At 39.7% G+C, this 17,310-nt stretch overlaps 1 protein-coding gene across 1 annotated transcript in view; it reads right to left on the bottom strand.

Annotated features, from left to right (window-relative positions):
* Positions 1–2,632: 2,632 nt before the first annotated feature.
* Positions 2,633–17,310, bottom strand: part of amn (amnion associated transmembrane protein) — a 54,591-nt gene continuing 39,913 nt past the window's right edge. Inside the window, exons 10-12 of the mRNA XM_072568551.1 lie at positions 11,898–12,066; positions 9,719–9,836; positions 2,633–3,791 (exon numbers count right to left, since the gene is read on the bottom strand). Of these exons, the coding sequence (XP_072424652.1) occupies positions 3,678–3,791; positions 9,719–9,836; positions 11,898–12,066 (401 nt within the window). The 3' untranslated portion in view covers positions 2,633–3,677. The remainder of the gene's footprint in view (positions 3,792–9,718; positions 9,837–11,897; positions 12,067–17,310) is intronic.

The raw sequence follows: 17,310 nt of genomic DNA, 5'->3' as shown, positions 1-17,310 counted from the left end.
TACCAATACTGATAACAGCCCCACATGCTTGTAGATGTTGTTGCTTAGCTCCAATGGCTTTATAATTTGTTCTGTCTTTTAGCAATGTGTCAAATGTCATGACATTTCTTTTTCTCCGAGGAATACTTTGATGGATGTTGATGTTTCAACCAGCTGCACTATTCAATCAAACAGCACGGCCTGGGAGAAATCACAATCCTTGCCCTTTCATAGTTCCTACTGATCAATTGATTCTGTGGTTGTAAGGGATAAGCTTGAGAGAGTGAATTATAAAGTTCACTTTAACATAAAGCTAAGCCTCCAGCATTCCCTATAGCTTAGCAGGAACTTTCAGGTCCTCTTTGGACAGGATTGAAGTGTTAAGCTATGCAGATTTCAGTGACTATTTTACTTTTACTCCTTGTTTATCTGCCTCTACAGTAAGTAAGTATGAAAAGCATAATTCTACCCTTTACTTAAAAAAACTGAATTGGATAGGACACCTATGGCCTTCCAATTCATACTAGGGAATTTGGCAGTCACGTGCCTACTGTTCCCAACCTTTTGTAAATGTTAGTTATAGAGTCATACAGCATGGAAACAGACTCTCTGGTCCAACTAGTCCTAAACCGAACTAAACTAATCCCACCTGCCTGTTCTTGGCCCGTATCCCTCTAAATATTTCTTATTCATGTACTTACCTCAATGTATTTTCAATGTTGTAACTTTATCCACATCCACCCTTCCTCTGGAAGTTAATTGTATACGTAAACCACACTCTGTGTAAAAAAATTGCCACTCATGTCCTTTTTAAGTCTTTCTCCGCTCTCCCTACAAATATGCCCCTTAGTCTTGAAATCTCCCAAAGGCTTCTCCATGTGACTATCCAGTAATGGCACTGCTATGCTGGGCTGTTTTCAACAGTGATTCAAGTCTTTTTTGTTTCACATGTTTTTTTTGACAGTGAAAATAAGAAAAACAAAATAATGTTAGAATCTTACTATCTAAATGGTGAGGAATTACAGAGCTCTAAGGTTTTGACAGAGCTGGGGGTTTGTGCATGAATCACAAAAGATATTTATGCAAATACAGCAAGCAATTAGAAAAACTAATAGAATGTTTTGGCTTATTAAAGGAGTTGAATAAAAAGTACAGGCGGTTCTGTAAAAAAAGGCACTGGTGATACTTCATCTAGAATACTGCACACAATATTGGTCTCCTTATGTAAAATGATATCTAAACATATTGGAGGCAATTCAGAGAAGGGTTACCAGACTAATACCTGCAATTTGTAGGTTGTCTTACAAGGTTAAGGTTGGACAAGCTAGTCTTATATCTGTTCTCTTACTTGAAGAGGACATTTGATTGAAACATAGATCAAGGGGTCAGACAGGCAAGATATGGAAAGGATATTTCCTCATGTGATAGAATCTTGAACCGGGGTCATGTTTTAACTATTGGAGATCGTCCATTTAAGACCGAGATGAAGAGGTAGGTTCCTTTTTCTAGGAGGATCGCAAATCTTTGGAACTATCACAGAAGTTGGTGAAGTAGAATCTTCAAATGTTTTTAAGGCAAAAATAGATAGATTCATGGTAAGCAAGGGAGAGATAGTTATCAGAGGAGTTAAACCATGTAGCTCTTGGGCTAGGATGGAAACTGAGGAGCAGATAACACAGGACACTTCCCCTAATATCTAAGCAGAAATACAGAACAATAGTTGGCTTGCTTACCTTGAGCCTGTAATTCTATCTACAAATACCATGTCATTTATTCCTTCAGATATTGTGTTAAAATCTGAGAAAGAGTCATGGCTCAAAAATATCTTCGTATAAATAAAATATTTTCCATTGGAGAGTTACAGAGCATAAAACAACTAATCACATCATCCTTCATAGTTATGTCATTTTCTTTCGATAATTCATGGTGCCAAAATCCAAGGATGCTGTCTGTGGGTTTTGATATGGTTTTGCGCTACTTTCCCTGGTGATAGAGAGAGTATTTCAAAACAGGAGTACTTTAATCCAAATATTTGTGGACCATTTTGCTTTAAAGTAAGTGGTTAAAATTGAAAAAAATTGGACACACTCAATACTCTAAACACCACTTTAGCTGAACAAATGTTTAAAACAGCAATTATAAGCTGAAGAATTTTATGGCTTATCCTATTTCCTTTATGTCATGTCTTGTGGTGTAGTGGGTCACAGGATTGGGTTTGAGCATATGCTTGCTCTGGAGGCTGGGTTTGTATTTTGGGCAAGGAGGTTGATTGTCAGTTTATAAATCCTTCCAATATTCCTGATGGTGGATAGTAGAGTGGGTGAGTTTCCTGGTCACCTCCATCCTGCAGAAGGCAATGGCAAATCATTACAGTGTTTGTCTCAGTATTGGCCCAGCCCTTACAAATGATGACAAGAGAAAAATCAGAAGGACATTAATGGCTTCATCTGATGGAATAAGGAGCTTATGTTTTTTTTACTAAAGATAGTGACCGATTACATTAACATTTTAAACTGGACAAAGACAACAGCTTATATAGTGGGTTTATAACTTTTACAATTTTCCATCAGTGTCTAAAAATAGGATCATGAATTACAAAACTACTCAGGGAAGTAAAAAATGTAAAATAACACATTTCTCAGGAAGCATCAAATCATAATTTTATTTTAACCCATTGCTTAAAAACATTAGTTCAACATAAAATGCATTTAATACACATGAAGACAAAAGGGACTGACATTAAAATGGAAGTCATAAAATTATTATCCATGTATATATCTGTCTCTGTAATCACTGGTCTATTCCTGAAGACAGGGCATCATAAACAGATACTTATTTGCACTTCTCAGTGTAGGTAGCCATCTACATTTGATAAAATTTACATCAAATAATCAAACATAATTAAAGCAATGCTAAAATGTCTGTCCATGTTCCAAAGGAAAAGCCTCATTGGAAAAAAGACATTTGTCTCTGTTAGTCTGACAATTTAATCATAACAGAAGCTGAATATGGACTGAGCCTGACCATCAGAAGAATTAAAGTCAGTTAACTGACATCTAACACTCATAATCCAGCTGCAAGACTAGAAGGATTCATTATAGTGATTGCAAGATAAATGAAAAGTTAACCCAGTTTCTGTCAGTTTAGTTATCCATCAAAAAATGTCCTTTGCTGCTCTTCCTTTTGCCTTTCCAAATTAGCATGTCATTCCGTTTTTTTTTACAGTTGTTGCTATCAATCTGTTGATGTTTTCTTTTGTTAATTATTTTTCTTAGTTCAGTCTAAAATTTAATTAAGTGAATTAGTAAGACTGGAAGCCAATATTTAGCATCAGACAGAAGGAAGACAGCATATTGTATGTTCATGAGATTTTCTTGGCAATGGCAAGATAGAGTTTCTAACAGGTGTAATGCTTAACTGAACTGATGTCAGTGGATTGAAAAGCAAAATGTTAAGGCTTTTTAAAAATATTTTGGAAAAATACATACTTTTAGATATCATTGAATGCCCTAACCACGCACATTGCCAAGAAAACTTTAACTGAGCAAAGATTGAAAATGAAGTTAATAAAATTTTCAATGTTTGTGGTTAACATATACATTTCCCTCATATGATTGATTGGTGAAGATGAAAAATGACTACTTGCAAATTTCCTTGGATTTTCAAATATTACAAACAGACATATGTACCGATAAGTTTTAACAATCTTGTTCATCAAAATCTTGCTCAAAGGCTGGGTTAGTGAAATCAGTTCCAGACTGACTTGTGACAACATCTATTGCTTGTCCTCCAGAACAGGCACCATTAAAATCCTATAAAAACAAAAAGAAGTTAATCTGAATCAGGCTACCCATGTAGATGTTGACTATTATTATTGGGCTACTGAATAAATGTTGACATGCCCGTTTCAATTGCAGTGCTGTAAAATATTTATCTTGAGTCCTGGATTTATCTTCTACTTGCCTTAGTTCAGTTGGTTTCAAAGCCTCTGATAATATTACACACATGCTATTCTACATTTGCCAAAGAAAAACTAACACGAGTTGAGTTATCCTATAATGCAACTGAATCACAGGCCAGACCACACTAATCTCCTGATCTTCAGCTGTACTAGAGCCTCTGCCACACAGAACAGGAGGGACTGCAATCTGTGCTGTTACATTTTGTTTCTCACATTGATTGCAGGTGATTGTACTACAACTATAAGGAAGTACACCGTAATTGTACAGGTCTGAAAATGTGTTGCTGAAAAAGCATAGCAGGTCTTTGGTGAGACCGCATGTGATGTACTGTGCACAGATTTGGTCTCCCTAACTAAGGAACAATATATTTGCATTGGAGGCAGTAAGGTGAATATTCACAGATTAGTCCCTGGGTTGAGAGGGGTATCCAAGGTAAGAAGCCAAATAAATTAGGCAATAAGCTCTGGAAGGTGATCTCAGTGAAACCTACACAATTCTGAAGGGTAGAAGCTGGGAGGTTATGTTCCCTCCAAGGAACATGCTCACATAGCTGCAAATTCAGAATCACTTAGGATAGAGATGAAGGGAATTCCTTTCTTTCTTGGGACTCTGCCTCAATGAATATCCTTAAGATGGAGATGGATGGATTCCCTTCCCAACAAGAAGCTAAGGTTATAGGGGATAGATGAGAATGAGGAATTCTGAATGCCATGAATGGTGGAGCAGGTTTGAAGGACTGAGTGATGTACTTCAGTTCCTAATTTCTATGTTCATACAATCTTACAGCACAAGAAGAGGCCATTCAATCATTGCACCTGTGCTAGCTCTTTTAAACAGCTGTTCAATTTATTCCCACATTCTAAATCATGCAAATGTGTTATCTTCAATTACACATCTAGTTGTCCTATTAAAGTTCTCCTATACAATCTGGTTGGGTTGAAATGCAATTACTGACAAATATCCTTCTTGATCTGCTGTAGTCATTTGGTCTCTACCATGAAGCACACATATTGGAAGCAACCATTCTACAAGGCCCTCAATGAAGACACTGTGCAGACACCTACATGTTTGCTGACAACACCACTACAGTAGGACAGATATCTAACAATGATGAGTCAGAATACAAAAAGGAGATAGAGGGCCTGATGTCATGGTGCAATGAGAATAAACTCTCTCTCACCGTCGACAAAACTAAAGAATTGATCATTGACTTCAGAAAAAAACGAGGAGAACACCGTCCCATCTACATCAATGGAACTGAGGTTGAGAGGGTGGAGAGCCACAAGTTCCTTAGCTTGATGATAGCCAACAACACAAGAAGGCATAACAATGTGCCCTTCTTCCTCAGGTGACTCAGAAAATTTGGCATGTCCATAAAGACCCTCACTAACTTCTATAGATAGACCACTGAAGCATTCAGTCTGGTTGCATAATGGCCTGGTTCGGCAAGTGCTCTTCCCAGGACCATAAGAAATTACAGAAGGTTGTGTGCACAGCCCAGACCATCACAGAAGCCAACCTCCCATCCGTGAACTCCACTCAGCTGACTGGATTGTTGGTTTACGGAGCAGTGTGATGCCAACAGCGTAGGTTCAATTCCCATCACCAGTTTGAGGTTTCCATGAAGGACTCTTCTTGTCAACCTCTTCCCTTGCCTGAGGTCTGGTGGCTGTCAGGTTAAATCACAATCAGTTGCTTTTCTATAATGAGAGAGCAGCCCCCTATCATCTGGTAACACAATGGTGACATAACAACAAAAAAAGGGGGACTCCATTTACACGGCTCACCACTGCGGAAAGGCTACCAACATCATTTAAGACCCATTGCACCCCAGTAATGATCTCCTACAAGCTCTTCCATCAGGGAGAAGATACAGAAGCTTAAACACCAGGTTCAGGAATAATCTCTTCCCAGCTGTTATTAGATTGATGAATTGACTCTCTCACTTGAAATAATGCTGATCTTGCTAATGTTGATCTTGCCTAGTGCACACACTGTGTGATGTAAACTGTATGCCTCTAAGTTTTTGTTCAACCTATGACCTGTATGTCCTTGCTTACTATGATCTGCCTGTACTGTTGGTAAACAAAGCTTTTCACTGTATTTCAGTACATGTGATAATAAATAAATCAAATCAGGGACAGGGGCTGTCTGGTGAGCCTGAAACAGAATCCAATGCCTCCATTCTTGTAGTGCATTCCAGAACTTGATAATGCTCTGTTTGGAAAAGATTCTCTTTTCTCCTTTAGCTCTGATGCAAATTGTTTTAAGTATATCTTCTTTGGTTGCTTTGGTTAGAACATAGAAAATACAGCACAGAAAAGGCCCTTCAGCCCTCAATGTTGCGCCAACCTGTGAACTAAGCTAAACTCATTCCCCTACACTATTCCATCATCATCCATGTATTTATCCAAGGACTGTTTAAATCTCCCTAATGTGGCTGAGTTAGCTACATTGGCAGGCAGAGCATTCCACGCCCTTACCACTCTCTGAGCAAAGAACCTGCCTCTGACATCTGTCTTAAATCTATCACCCCTCAATTTGTAGTTATGCCCCTCATACACGCTGACGTCATCATCCTAGGAAAAAGACTTCCACTGTCTACCCTATCTAATCCTCTGATCATCTTGTATGTCTCTATCAAATCCCCTCTTAGCCTCCTTCTTTCCAATGAGAACCAGACTCCAGGCTGAATATTTTCCATCAACCACCACTCACTGCCTTCTTTCAGAAAGCCAGTTTCTAATCCAAACTGCTAAATCACCCTCAATCCCATGCCTCTGCATTTTCTCCAACAGCCTTATCGAAGGCTTTACTGACGTTCATGTATACCATGTCAACTGCCCTACCCTCATCTACATGCTTGGTCACCTTCTCAAAAAACTCAGTGAGGTTTGTGAAATACGACTTGTCTTTGACAAAACTTTGTTGACTATCTGACGTCAAATTGTTGCTTGCTAGATTATTTTAAATCTTATCTCTTATAATCCTTTCAAAACTTTTCCTACAACAGGTCTATAATGACCTGGGTTATCTCTACTGCCCTTCTTGAACAAGGGCACAACATTTGCAATCCTTCAGTCCTCTGGTACTAAACCTGTAGACAATGATGACTCAAAGATCAAAGCCAAAGTCTCCGCCATCTCCTCTCTAGCTTCCCAGAGAATCTTGAGATAAATCCCATCTGTCCCAACTGTTCACTCCTTCTAGAATTGATAACACATCTTCCTTACTAACCTTGATCCTTTCTAGTCTAATATCTCATATATCATTCTTCTCCTCTCCAATATTCTTCTTTTCCTGAGTGAAAACCAATGAGAAATACTCGTTTAGCACCTCTCCAATCTCCACAGGGTCCACTTGTGGGAATATCAATTTGGCAGAACAAATAGTTTCTTTCAACCTGCTCTGTCAAAACTCTGATAATTTTTTAAATTTCTCAATAGGTTTCCTGAAGGTGACTGTTCAATAGCAATACGGAACAGCTGTTTTCTATTCATCTTCATAATCTTATACACCTCAATCCGATCTCCCCTCAACTTCCTCTGCTCTAAAGAAGACAACCTGAGTTTTTCCAGCTTCTCATCAAAACTGAAATCCACCATCCCAGATAATATCTTGGTCAACATTTCCTTTTCACCCCCATCCAAAGAAGTCACATTCTTCCTATAGTGCGGTTACCAGAACTGCACGCAGTACTCCAGCTGTGGCCCAACCAGTTCTGTTCAACTCCAACATAATCTCCCTGTGCTTATGATCTGTGCCATGACTGATAAAGGGAAGTGCCCCATATGCTTCCTTAACTACCTTATTAACCTGTCTTACCATCTTGAGGGAGGTTTGAACAAGCACCTCAAAATCCCTCTGTTCTGCTGAGCTTTCTAGTGCCTTGTTATTCATCGAGTGCTGTCCTGTCTTGTTCCTTCTTCCAAAATACATTAGCTCTTATTTATCAGGTTTATCATATTTCATTCCCATCTGCCAATGATCTGTTCATCTGACAATGCAGTTATATCCTCCTGTAACCTGATATCTTGCTGCTCACTGCCACCCCTATCCCCAGCTAATCTTTATCTAATCCACAACCTTACTTATCATCTCTCTCAAATTCTCATCTACATCAATCATGAATATCATGCAAACCCACTGTCCAATACCAGTGTTGCTGAGATACATTTAGTCAGGCAGTCACCTAACTTAATCCTAAACGAGAACAGGAAGTGTGAGGGCTGAGGGTGACTGCAGTGTGACACCATCTTCTCACCAACCTTGCATTACCACCTATTTAATGAGCAAAATTTTGTCAGGGTGTGATGTTCTTGTCTCAGGCAAACAATGACTTCACTGAAATTCAGAAGTTGGGAATTGATAACGTTAATAGTATTAGATTTGTTGTTTTCAGCATGTAGCTTGTGGGACACTGGTAATCTGCAAGGGTCCTTGGCCTGATCCACAATGTTTATCTCTGATGTATACTATCATGGCTAAGGCCACAATAGAGAAAAGACCAGAATTGTCATCACCACCATTTGCTTCACATCACACAACTGGAACAATTCCCTTTGTGGGGTACAAGTCATCAGAAGCAAAAGCAATAACAATGTCATTTTATAAGCAACATTTATTTTTCTGTTAGTTTTGCTATAAATATTAGCTTTTTGGAAGAAAAGTACTGTGATGATTTTAATAAAATTTCAGAAACTTTCAAGATGAACATGTTCACTTAAGTATTAATATTTATAATGTGAAAATGTCCATAAATTAGTTTCAGGCATGAATTATTAATTTACATAGATAATTAATTTTGAAAAATACGTCACATTTCATAATGAAAAAGCAATGAATTAGTTCCCATTAAATTTTCATGAGCTTTTGCAGTAGCAAGTGAAAGTGGGTGGGATAGGACCAACAAAGGATCTTTATGGCTCCCTCCCCTCTTCTTCCCCCCAACCTCCCAACCGCTGCCTAAACAGTCGATGGACAAAGATGTCTGACAACAATTTAATTAGCTCAGAGGTGCAGGCCATGTTGCAGGGAAATGTAGCTGCCTATGATAAAGGAAGGATGAATGAGAACTCACTGGGGAGTTTGCAGCAGAGGATTACAAGAATGGATCCAGCATTGAGACACTTTAGTTAAGAGGAAACATTGGAGATGTTGGGACTGTTTCCATCGAAAAGAGGAAGGCGAAGAGGAGATGGAATTGACGTTTTCAAAATCACGAGGGCTCTTTTCAGAGTGGATCAGACAGAACCTGCTCCCACCTGTAAATGGACCAAGAACTAGTTTGAAAGTATTTTGCAAAAGAAGCAAATGCTCAATGAGAAAAATCTTTCTCTTTCAACAAGTAGTTAGAGGATGGAATGCACTGTTTGGAAGCATGGTGGAAGTTGGTCCAACTGAGGCACTCAAGAGGGTACTGAATGATTAATTAAATAGAAACACATGCAGAGTTACAGGAAGAAAGGGAGATTGGTCCAAAGATATGCAGTTTAGGTGGATTGGCCTTGGGAAATACAGGGTTACAAGCTTTCTTCACTTCCCCAACAACTAAACTTTTTTTCTGATCTTTTGTAATGATCTCTAGGAGCAGTCTCCTGCCTCATACTCTGAGGAAACTCACCATTTAAGAACTAGCTTGAAACAAGTATATGTGAAGACTCAGCTTGTTAACGAAATACTGTTCTCCTTGACAGCTTATTTGGTTAAAGCTTGGAGCATCCTTCAAATATCCTTTACTATTCACAACAGAAAGGATCAGATTTTTAGAGACTTACTTGCGGCAGGTTGGTTGGTGAACCAAACATCAAATTGCTGAAGCTGTTTTCAATAGTTCCTTCATTGTCAAACTTAAAATATTTATTTAAGTAGATGAGGCATATTGGAACCATGATTCTGTAGAAGAAATCATCAGATTTTGTTAGTTATTGCTTTAAGATGCAATATTCAAAATCATGAGGGCAAAATCATGACATCATGGCAATTGGACATAGATGGGAGCAGAGATTTGAGCTGCTGGATTGTGCTCAATGCCTGCCCATCAGCCAACCAAGTCACAGCAAGAAGCAAACTGCTGTATTCGGATGCACGCTGGTGCACTTAGATTGGTGCCTGACAATTGCCTTCTGGTAAAGAAGCAGTGACTATTGTACTTTACAAAAGCTTACAAAAACCTCCCTCCAATGAGATAAGACTGCATTGGACAAACAATTCCTCATCTGTGTTCAACGTCTAGACCTTGCAATTTGAAGGACGCTTGCCTTCATTGCTCAGACGTTTGAATGCAGGGGTTGGGATTTCATGATGAGGTTGTACAGGATGTTGGTGAGGCCTCTTCGGGAGTACTGTGTGCATTTCTGGTCACCCTGCTATAGGAAGGATATAATTAATTTGGAGAACGTTCAGAAAAGATTTACCATCATATTGCCAGAAATGGAGGTTTTGAATTCTAAAAGTAGACTGGATAGGCTGGGACTTATTTCACTGGGACGTTGGAAGATGAGATATGACCTTATTGAAGTTTATAAAATCATGGGGGACTTAGATCAGCTGAATAGCAAGGGTCTTTTCCATAGAGAGTCATTCATGAACTGGAATAAACTACAGAGGAAGTGGTAGATGCAGTTCCAACATTTAAAAGATATTTGGATAATTACATGAATTGCAAAGGTTCGGAGGGATATAGGCTAAATGCAAAGTGAGACTAGTTTAGTTTGGGAACGTGGTCAGTGTGGACTAGTTGAACAGAAGGGTCTGTTTCCATGCTGCATGACACTATGGCTCTATGACTGTGGGGTACAATCAAGTAAGTCACAGAACAATGGTGATGAAATAATTGTTATGGGACCAATTTCATTTTCCCCTACACCCCAGTTGGCCAGTTGCCAGATTGAAACCCTATTAAAGTGGGAGCTACTTTGCTGAGTTGATCTACCAACTTTTCAGAAATTTTAGATCCATCTTAAGTTAAAATTAACATTCATTAAAAGTTTTTTTTTAATTGTTTAAAGAATATATAAAATTGCTTACAAATGTCACCATGTAAACTATGCAGGCTGCACCAGACAGCATTTCAACAACATGAGCAGGTTAATTATCTCCCAAACCACCATTTTGAATAGCATTACCATCAGTAGAGACACTGGTTAGAACATATTCTACTCCTAAAACAAGTATCCTCAAGGATCGTCCTAAAAGTAACAAGATTGGAAAGAATTCCAATTAAAGTAAGGGCATCATATTTGAAAGTTTTCATATTTGTTAATTTTTGGAAGTGGAAGTTGCGAATTGCAGCAAACATAACACAGAGCTTTAAGGCATCATCAAGTTATCCAAAAGCAGAGGGAGAATTCAAGACAAATGAGTGAGGAACAGATTTGGAGAAGAGTTTGCTTGGAAGAACTATGGACACTGAATTTTCACATCAGCCAGTGAGCATCAATAATGTATACACATTCAGTTCCAACACACTCAGGCACTAAAACAACTGTAAGCCCCTGCCCCTAACATTGACCTCCAGTGCAACCATCAGGACATACATTTTAGAAGATATTACTTTTCTGTCAACAGAAATAGCAGAACAATCACCTGTTTTTCACTAGTTTGGCTGATTCCCACCTGGTTTGGTCTATGATGTGGAGGTGCTGGTGTTGGATTCGGGTGGACAAAGTCAGAAGTCACATGACACCAGGTGCGCTACTCCTTCATCAGGTGAAGTGATATAAGAACAACGCTTTGAAAGCTTGTGATTTCAAATAAACCTGGTGGACTATAACCTGGCCGAATGCGACTTCTGGTTTAGCCTAAGAAGTGCAAATTCTACACCAAACGTGATAGCATTTAGAAGCTTTAGAATGTTTTGTTAAAAGCAATCTAATGACGACAGCACAATATTTTTTCCTGAATTCAAATTGAACATTTGTAAATTTCTGCTATTCCATAAGAATTTCATTTCACCTTATTCTTCCCGAAATGATGAGGTATACCAAGCTTCCAAATAACAGGACAGTAATGGAAACACCGACCACCGTCCCCACGATCTCTCCATCATTCATATTTCTCTCCTCCTGTTGTTCACGGTTGGTGCTTTCCTGAAGTTCAGCATTTGTGATTCCCAATGCGGCCCCTGCATTCAAACACACCAGGCACAGTCAGAACAGTATTTTGCTTTCGAAATGCATTGTTCCTCTTTGACTACAAGAATAAGCATTTTGGGATTGTGTTGTGAAAGGTGCACCACATTTTGAGAGGTTACACTCTTTGTTTTTCCACAGCAATGATTGAAGAATAAAACTGTTCTTTCTTAACATTGTGGAGTATTCAGGGTCATTAAAATAAAGTCAGGTGATTAGATGAAGCTGGTAATTGAGTGTAGGGATCTTAAAGTGCGATTAATTTGTGCCTGTTCATAATAATGGCACAAACTTTGAGCTGTCTGTTAAATTGAATGGAAAGAGTATGTATTACAGCAGTAAGTACACAGTACACTGGCTTCCCAACTCAGCAGGACATCAAGTTCACATGTGCCTAGCACTGCTCACAGGGACATGGCAGAGTGAGTGCTGCAGGTATGAGGCAGAATTGAGAGATACATGAGGAGTAAGGTTGAGAGTGAGGTGGCATAAGAATGATGTGGAGAACAGGGCCTATGTTCCAGCAAAAGGAGATAGACCCTCTGGCCAGTCTACCTTGTCACCCATACTCCTCTGACATTGCCTCAGGAGTCAGGAAAACCAAACATTGTCCATTCACTTCTCTGAGAAAGTAATAAGTGGCAGGTATTGGCAGATATGGCATGTCATGGTGGCTCAGTGGTCAGCTCTGCTCCCTCACAGCGCCAGGGACCTGGGTTTGATTCCACCCTTGGGCAACAGTCTGCATGGAGTTTGCACATTTTCCCTCTGTTTGTGTGAGCTTGCTTCAGGTGGTCCAGTTTCTTCCCACAGTCCAAAGATGCACAGGTTAGGTGGATTGGCCATGATAAACTGTGCACAGTGTCCAGGAATGTGTTGGTTAGGTGGATTAGCCATGAGGAATGCAAAGTTAAAGGGATAGGATAGATGGGTCTGGGTAGGATGCTCTTCAGAGGGTCAGTGTGGACCTGATCGGCCAAATGGCCTGCTTCCACACTGTAGGGATTGCATGATTCACGTGATGAGCTCAGGTTTCCAAAGCTAGGGTATATACTTTTACAAGAGAAAGTGAGGACTGCAGAGGCTGGAGATCAGAGCTGAAAATGTGTTGCTGGAAAAGCACAGCAGGTCAGGCAGCATCCAAGGAGCAGGAGAATTGACATTTTGGGCATGAGCCCTCCTTCAGGAACTCAGATTTCTCCACCACAAGGGATGAACTCAGATTTCTCCACAGGCCGCCTACTTGAGGAACGTTTCAGAGAACACCTCTGGGACACCTGCACCAACCAACCCAACCACCCCGTGTCTCAACACTTCAACTCCCCCTCCCACTCCACCAAGGACATGCAGGTCCTTGGACTCCTCCATCGCCAGACCATAGCAACACGATGGCCGGAGGAAGAGTGCCTCATCTTCCGCCTAGGAACCCTCCAACCACAAGGGATGAACTCAGATTTCTCCACTTTCCTCATTTCCCCTCCCCCCACCTTGTCTCAGTCCCAACCCTCGAACTCAGCACCACCTTCCTAACCTGCAATCTTTTTCCTGACCTCTTCGCCCCCATCCCCACTCCAGTCTATCACCCTCACCTTTACCTCCTTCCACCTATCGCATTTCCAACGCCCCTCCCCGAAGTCCCTCCTCCCTACCTTTTATCTTAGCCTGCTGGGCACACTTTCCTCATTCCTGAAGAAGGCCTCATGCCTGAAACGTCGATTCTCCTGCTCCTTGGATGCTGCCTGACCTGCTGCGCTTTTTCAGCAACACATTTTCAGCTATATACTTTTACGAAATGGGGTAAACCCTCCTGCTTAATTTAAACTAGCAATATTGAAAAGATTTATCCCATGCAGTAATCTGTGAAACTTTGAGAGGCCAGAACTATTTAAAGTACAAATTAACAACATTATTTCTTAAAGTATAACAGAAAATAATTAAATAACAACTGTTTACAACTCCTTCCTCTAACCTATCTTTTACTTTCCCTTCTACAATACTACCTCTCAACTGTTCAATTTTTCCTGGTCTTATACCCCCAAAGCATTGGATTGTGTCATTGACTTCTAATATTATCAATATTCTAAATTCAAACTTGATTGGAGTTTGTTTTTTTGGGCGGGAGGGGTATAATTTAAACTTATTGGCCTAATTCACATTTCTTTCTGTCTCCAGGCAACCAGCTACCCTAGCTGCTGGATCACGTGTCACATTATATCTTGTTCAGAACACTTGGTGCTGTCAGATAGCTCTGATAGCTTTTAACTTTCTTAAAAGTACAGTACACCTACATCTTCATAATACCTTCCCCCTTAAGAAAAGATGAACCATCAAAACGAAAAGATGACTTCAGTCCTTTTTCTATTCTTTAAACACATTACCCTAACACACAAATAACTTTAATCTAAGTTCATCTTTACTTCTTCCCATATGACTATATATATATAAAATTTTATATTTATTTAATGTTATATTTAGATTCAGATGTTATATTTGTAATTATCAGTTAAATCCGCAATAACACATCTGCAATTACATTCTCACAATCCGCAACACGTACGATTTTTAAATTAAAAGTCTGTATCATAAGACTCCAATGATATAGTCTTATATTCTTATCTTTAAAGTATTCTGAGAATGTAAGCAGATTGTGGTTCGTAACCATAACCATCTCCGATACGTTGTTCATGACATACACATTAAAATGTTATAAGACCAGTACCAAACTCAATAGTTCTTCTTGGATTGTTGAGTATTCCCTCTGGTGGATGTTGACCTTCTTTGAAAAGTAACCGACTGGCAGCTCAATCCCATCCTCATTTTCTTGTAGGAGTACAGCCCCAACTCCAATGTCACTAGCATCAATGGCAACTTTAAAAGGTTTTGAAATGTTTGGTGTAGCTAAAACTGATTTGGTGGTTAATATTGCTTACAAATGCTTGAATGCCTCCTGGTATTGTTCTGTCCACCGAAACTTTCTGTTCTTCTTTGGCAAATTGGTTAACGGTGCCACTACACTGCTGAAGTTTGGAACAAACTTCCGATAGAATCTGTTGAATCCTAAGAATTGAAGTACCTCTTTCTTTGAGGTTGGTCTTAGAGATTCCTCGATAGCCTTCGTCTTTGCATTCCATGGGGTCAACCTTCCATGATCGATGTTATGTTCAAAGAACGTCATGTCTACTTTCGCGAATTCAGTTTTATTTAAGTTTGTCACCAGTTTTGCTTCTCGTAGTCATTCAAAGAGCTCTGCCAACTGTACCATGGATCTTTCCAGGACTTAGTAAAGATCACTACATCATCCAAATAAACTGCACAGTTTGTTAACCCAGCCACAACTCTGTTCATGGAATGTGGCGGGTGTGTTCTTCATTCCAAAGGGCATCACTTTAAATTGATATCGCCCAGTTGGAGTTACAAATGCAGACATTTTTCACTGTCTCTGATAAAGGTATCTGCCAGTAACCACACTTCAAGTCCCACTTGGTGATGTAACTGGCTTTTCCAACTTTCTTGATACAGTGCTCCAATCTAGGAATTGGATATGAGTCTGATTTTGTAACAGTGTTGACCTTCCAATAATCTACGCAGAATCATTGAGTACTGTCCAGTTTGGGAACTAAGACAATCCGACAAACTCCACTCGCTCTGGCTTGGTTCGATGATGTCCTCATCGAGCATGGCCTCCACCTTCACCTCAACCTGTCTGGCTTTGAGAGGATTAAGCCGATAGGTTTTCTTTGGAGTAGTATTCTCTATGTCTACTTCATGTACAATAGCATTAGTCTTCCCCATCTGATTCCCCATCTTAATTATGTCCTTATATTGCAGTAACAAATCTTGCAACTGTGTTCTATACTCCTGAGATATATAGCTTACTAACCTGTCCCACTCCTGAAGGACTTCTTCATTTTTTAATCTATTTTGAGGCACATCAAAATCCACAATATCTGGATTTGATTCCTCACTCTGTGGCACAGTAACTAACACCTGTTTCTCCAGTTCTTTCTCTCTAGTATAATACAGTGTCAACATGTTCACATGACATAACTGATACTTTTTTTGCTATCTGACATCTTTACAAGATAGTTCACCTGACTCAACTTTTTCTCAATTTGCTCGGGACCACTACACTTGGCTTTGAAGGGATCTCCTATCACTGGTAACAGTACTAACAAGTCATCCCCTCGGGAAAACATCCGAGTCTCAGAGTTTTTATCTGCCACCTGTTTCATTCTATACTGTGCCCTTTTTAGGTACTGTTTAGCTAACTCACTTACTCTATTTAGTCTCTCCCTCACCTCTGATACATAATCTAAGTGTGAGATCTCCAACTTTGGTCCTGTCAATTTTTCTTTAATTAATTTCAAAAGGCCACTCACTTCATGCCAGAATATTAACTCAAAGGGAGTGAACTGAGTAGATTCATTTGGGGCATCTCCAATGGCAAACAATACGAATGGTATATCTTTATTCCAATCATTTGAGTAGTCCTAACAGCATGGTCTCAACATGGTCTTCAAGCTCCCTGGGATTCTAAAGCTCCCTGGGATTCAGGATGATACGCAATGGATTTAAAGTGCTGTATACCTAAGCTATCCATAACCTCCTTAAACAGCCTAGCAGTAAACTTTAACTCTTGGTCTGACTGAATCTCTCTGGGTAGCCCATACTGTGTGAAGAAAGCTACTAACTCCTCTACTACCCTTTTTGCCTTGATACTCCGTAATGGAATTGCCTCTGGAAATCTGCTAGACACATCCATTATGGTTAACAAGGATTGGTTCCCACTTTTAGTTCTCGGGAGGAGACCCACACAATCAATTATAACCCGTGTGAAGGGTTCTTCAAATGTGGGAATTGGCAACAAAGGTTTTATTACCGCCTGTGGCTTACCTACCATTTGGCATGTATGACACGTACATCAAAAATTAACCACATCCTTGTGCATTCCAAGCCAACAAAAATGTACCTTAGTCTGAGTCTTTCGTAGGATTTGGCAGGGTCCAAGGTGGGAGTGACACCCCTTGTTGTGGAGAACAAGGTAGTCCATGTGCTACCCATAACGCCTCCTGTCTGTGTGCTACTGGCAACACAATCTGGTACACTTCAGCCTATTTCTCCTCTGCACTAACCTGCTGTGGTCTCCACTTCCATCTTAGGATTCTATCTTTCAGATAATAACCCTCAGGAATATTCTCTGCCTCCTTTTTGGAGTACACATCCACATATACATCTTT

Source organism: Chiloscyllium punctatum, chromosome 4 (genome assembly GCF_047496795.1).
Source record: "Chiloscyllium punctatum isolate Juve2018m chromosome 4, sChiPun1.3, whole genome shotgun sequence".
In the NCBI taxonomy this organism is placed as follows: domain Eukaryota; kingdom Metazoa; phylum Chordata; class Chondrichthyes; order Orectolobiformes; family Hemiscylliidae; genus Chiloscyllium; species Chiloscyllium punctatum.
Note: the sequence above shows the minus strand (reverse complement) of the source record. Positions and strands in the feature narration are given on the sequence as shown.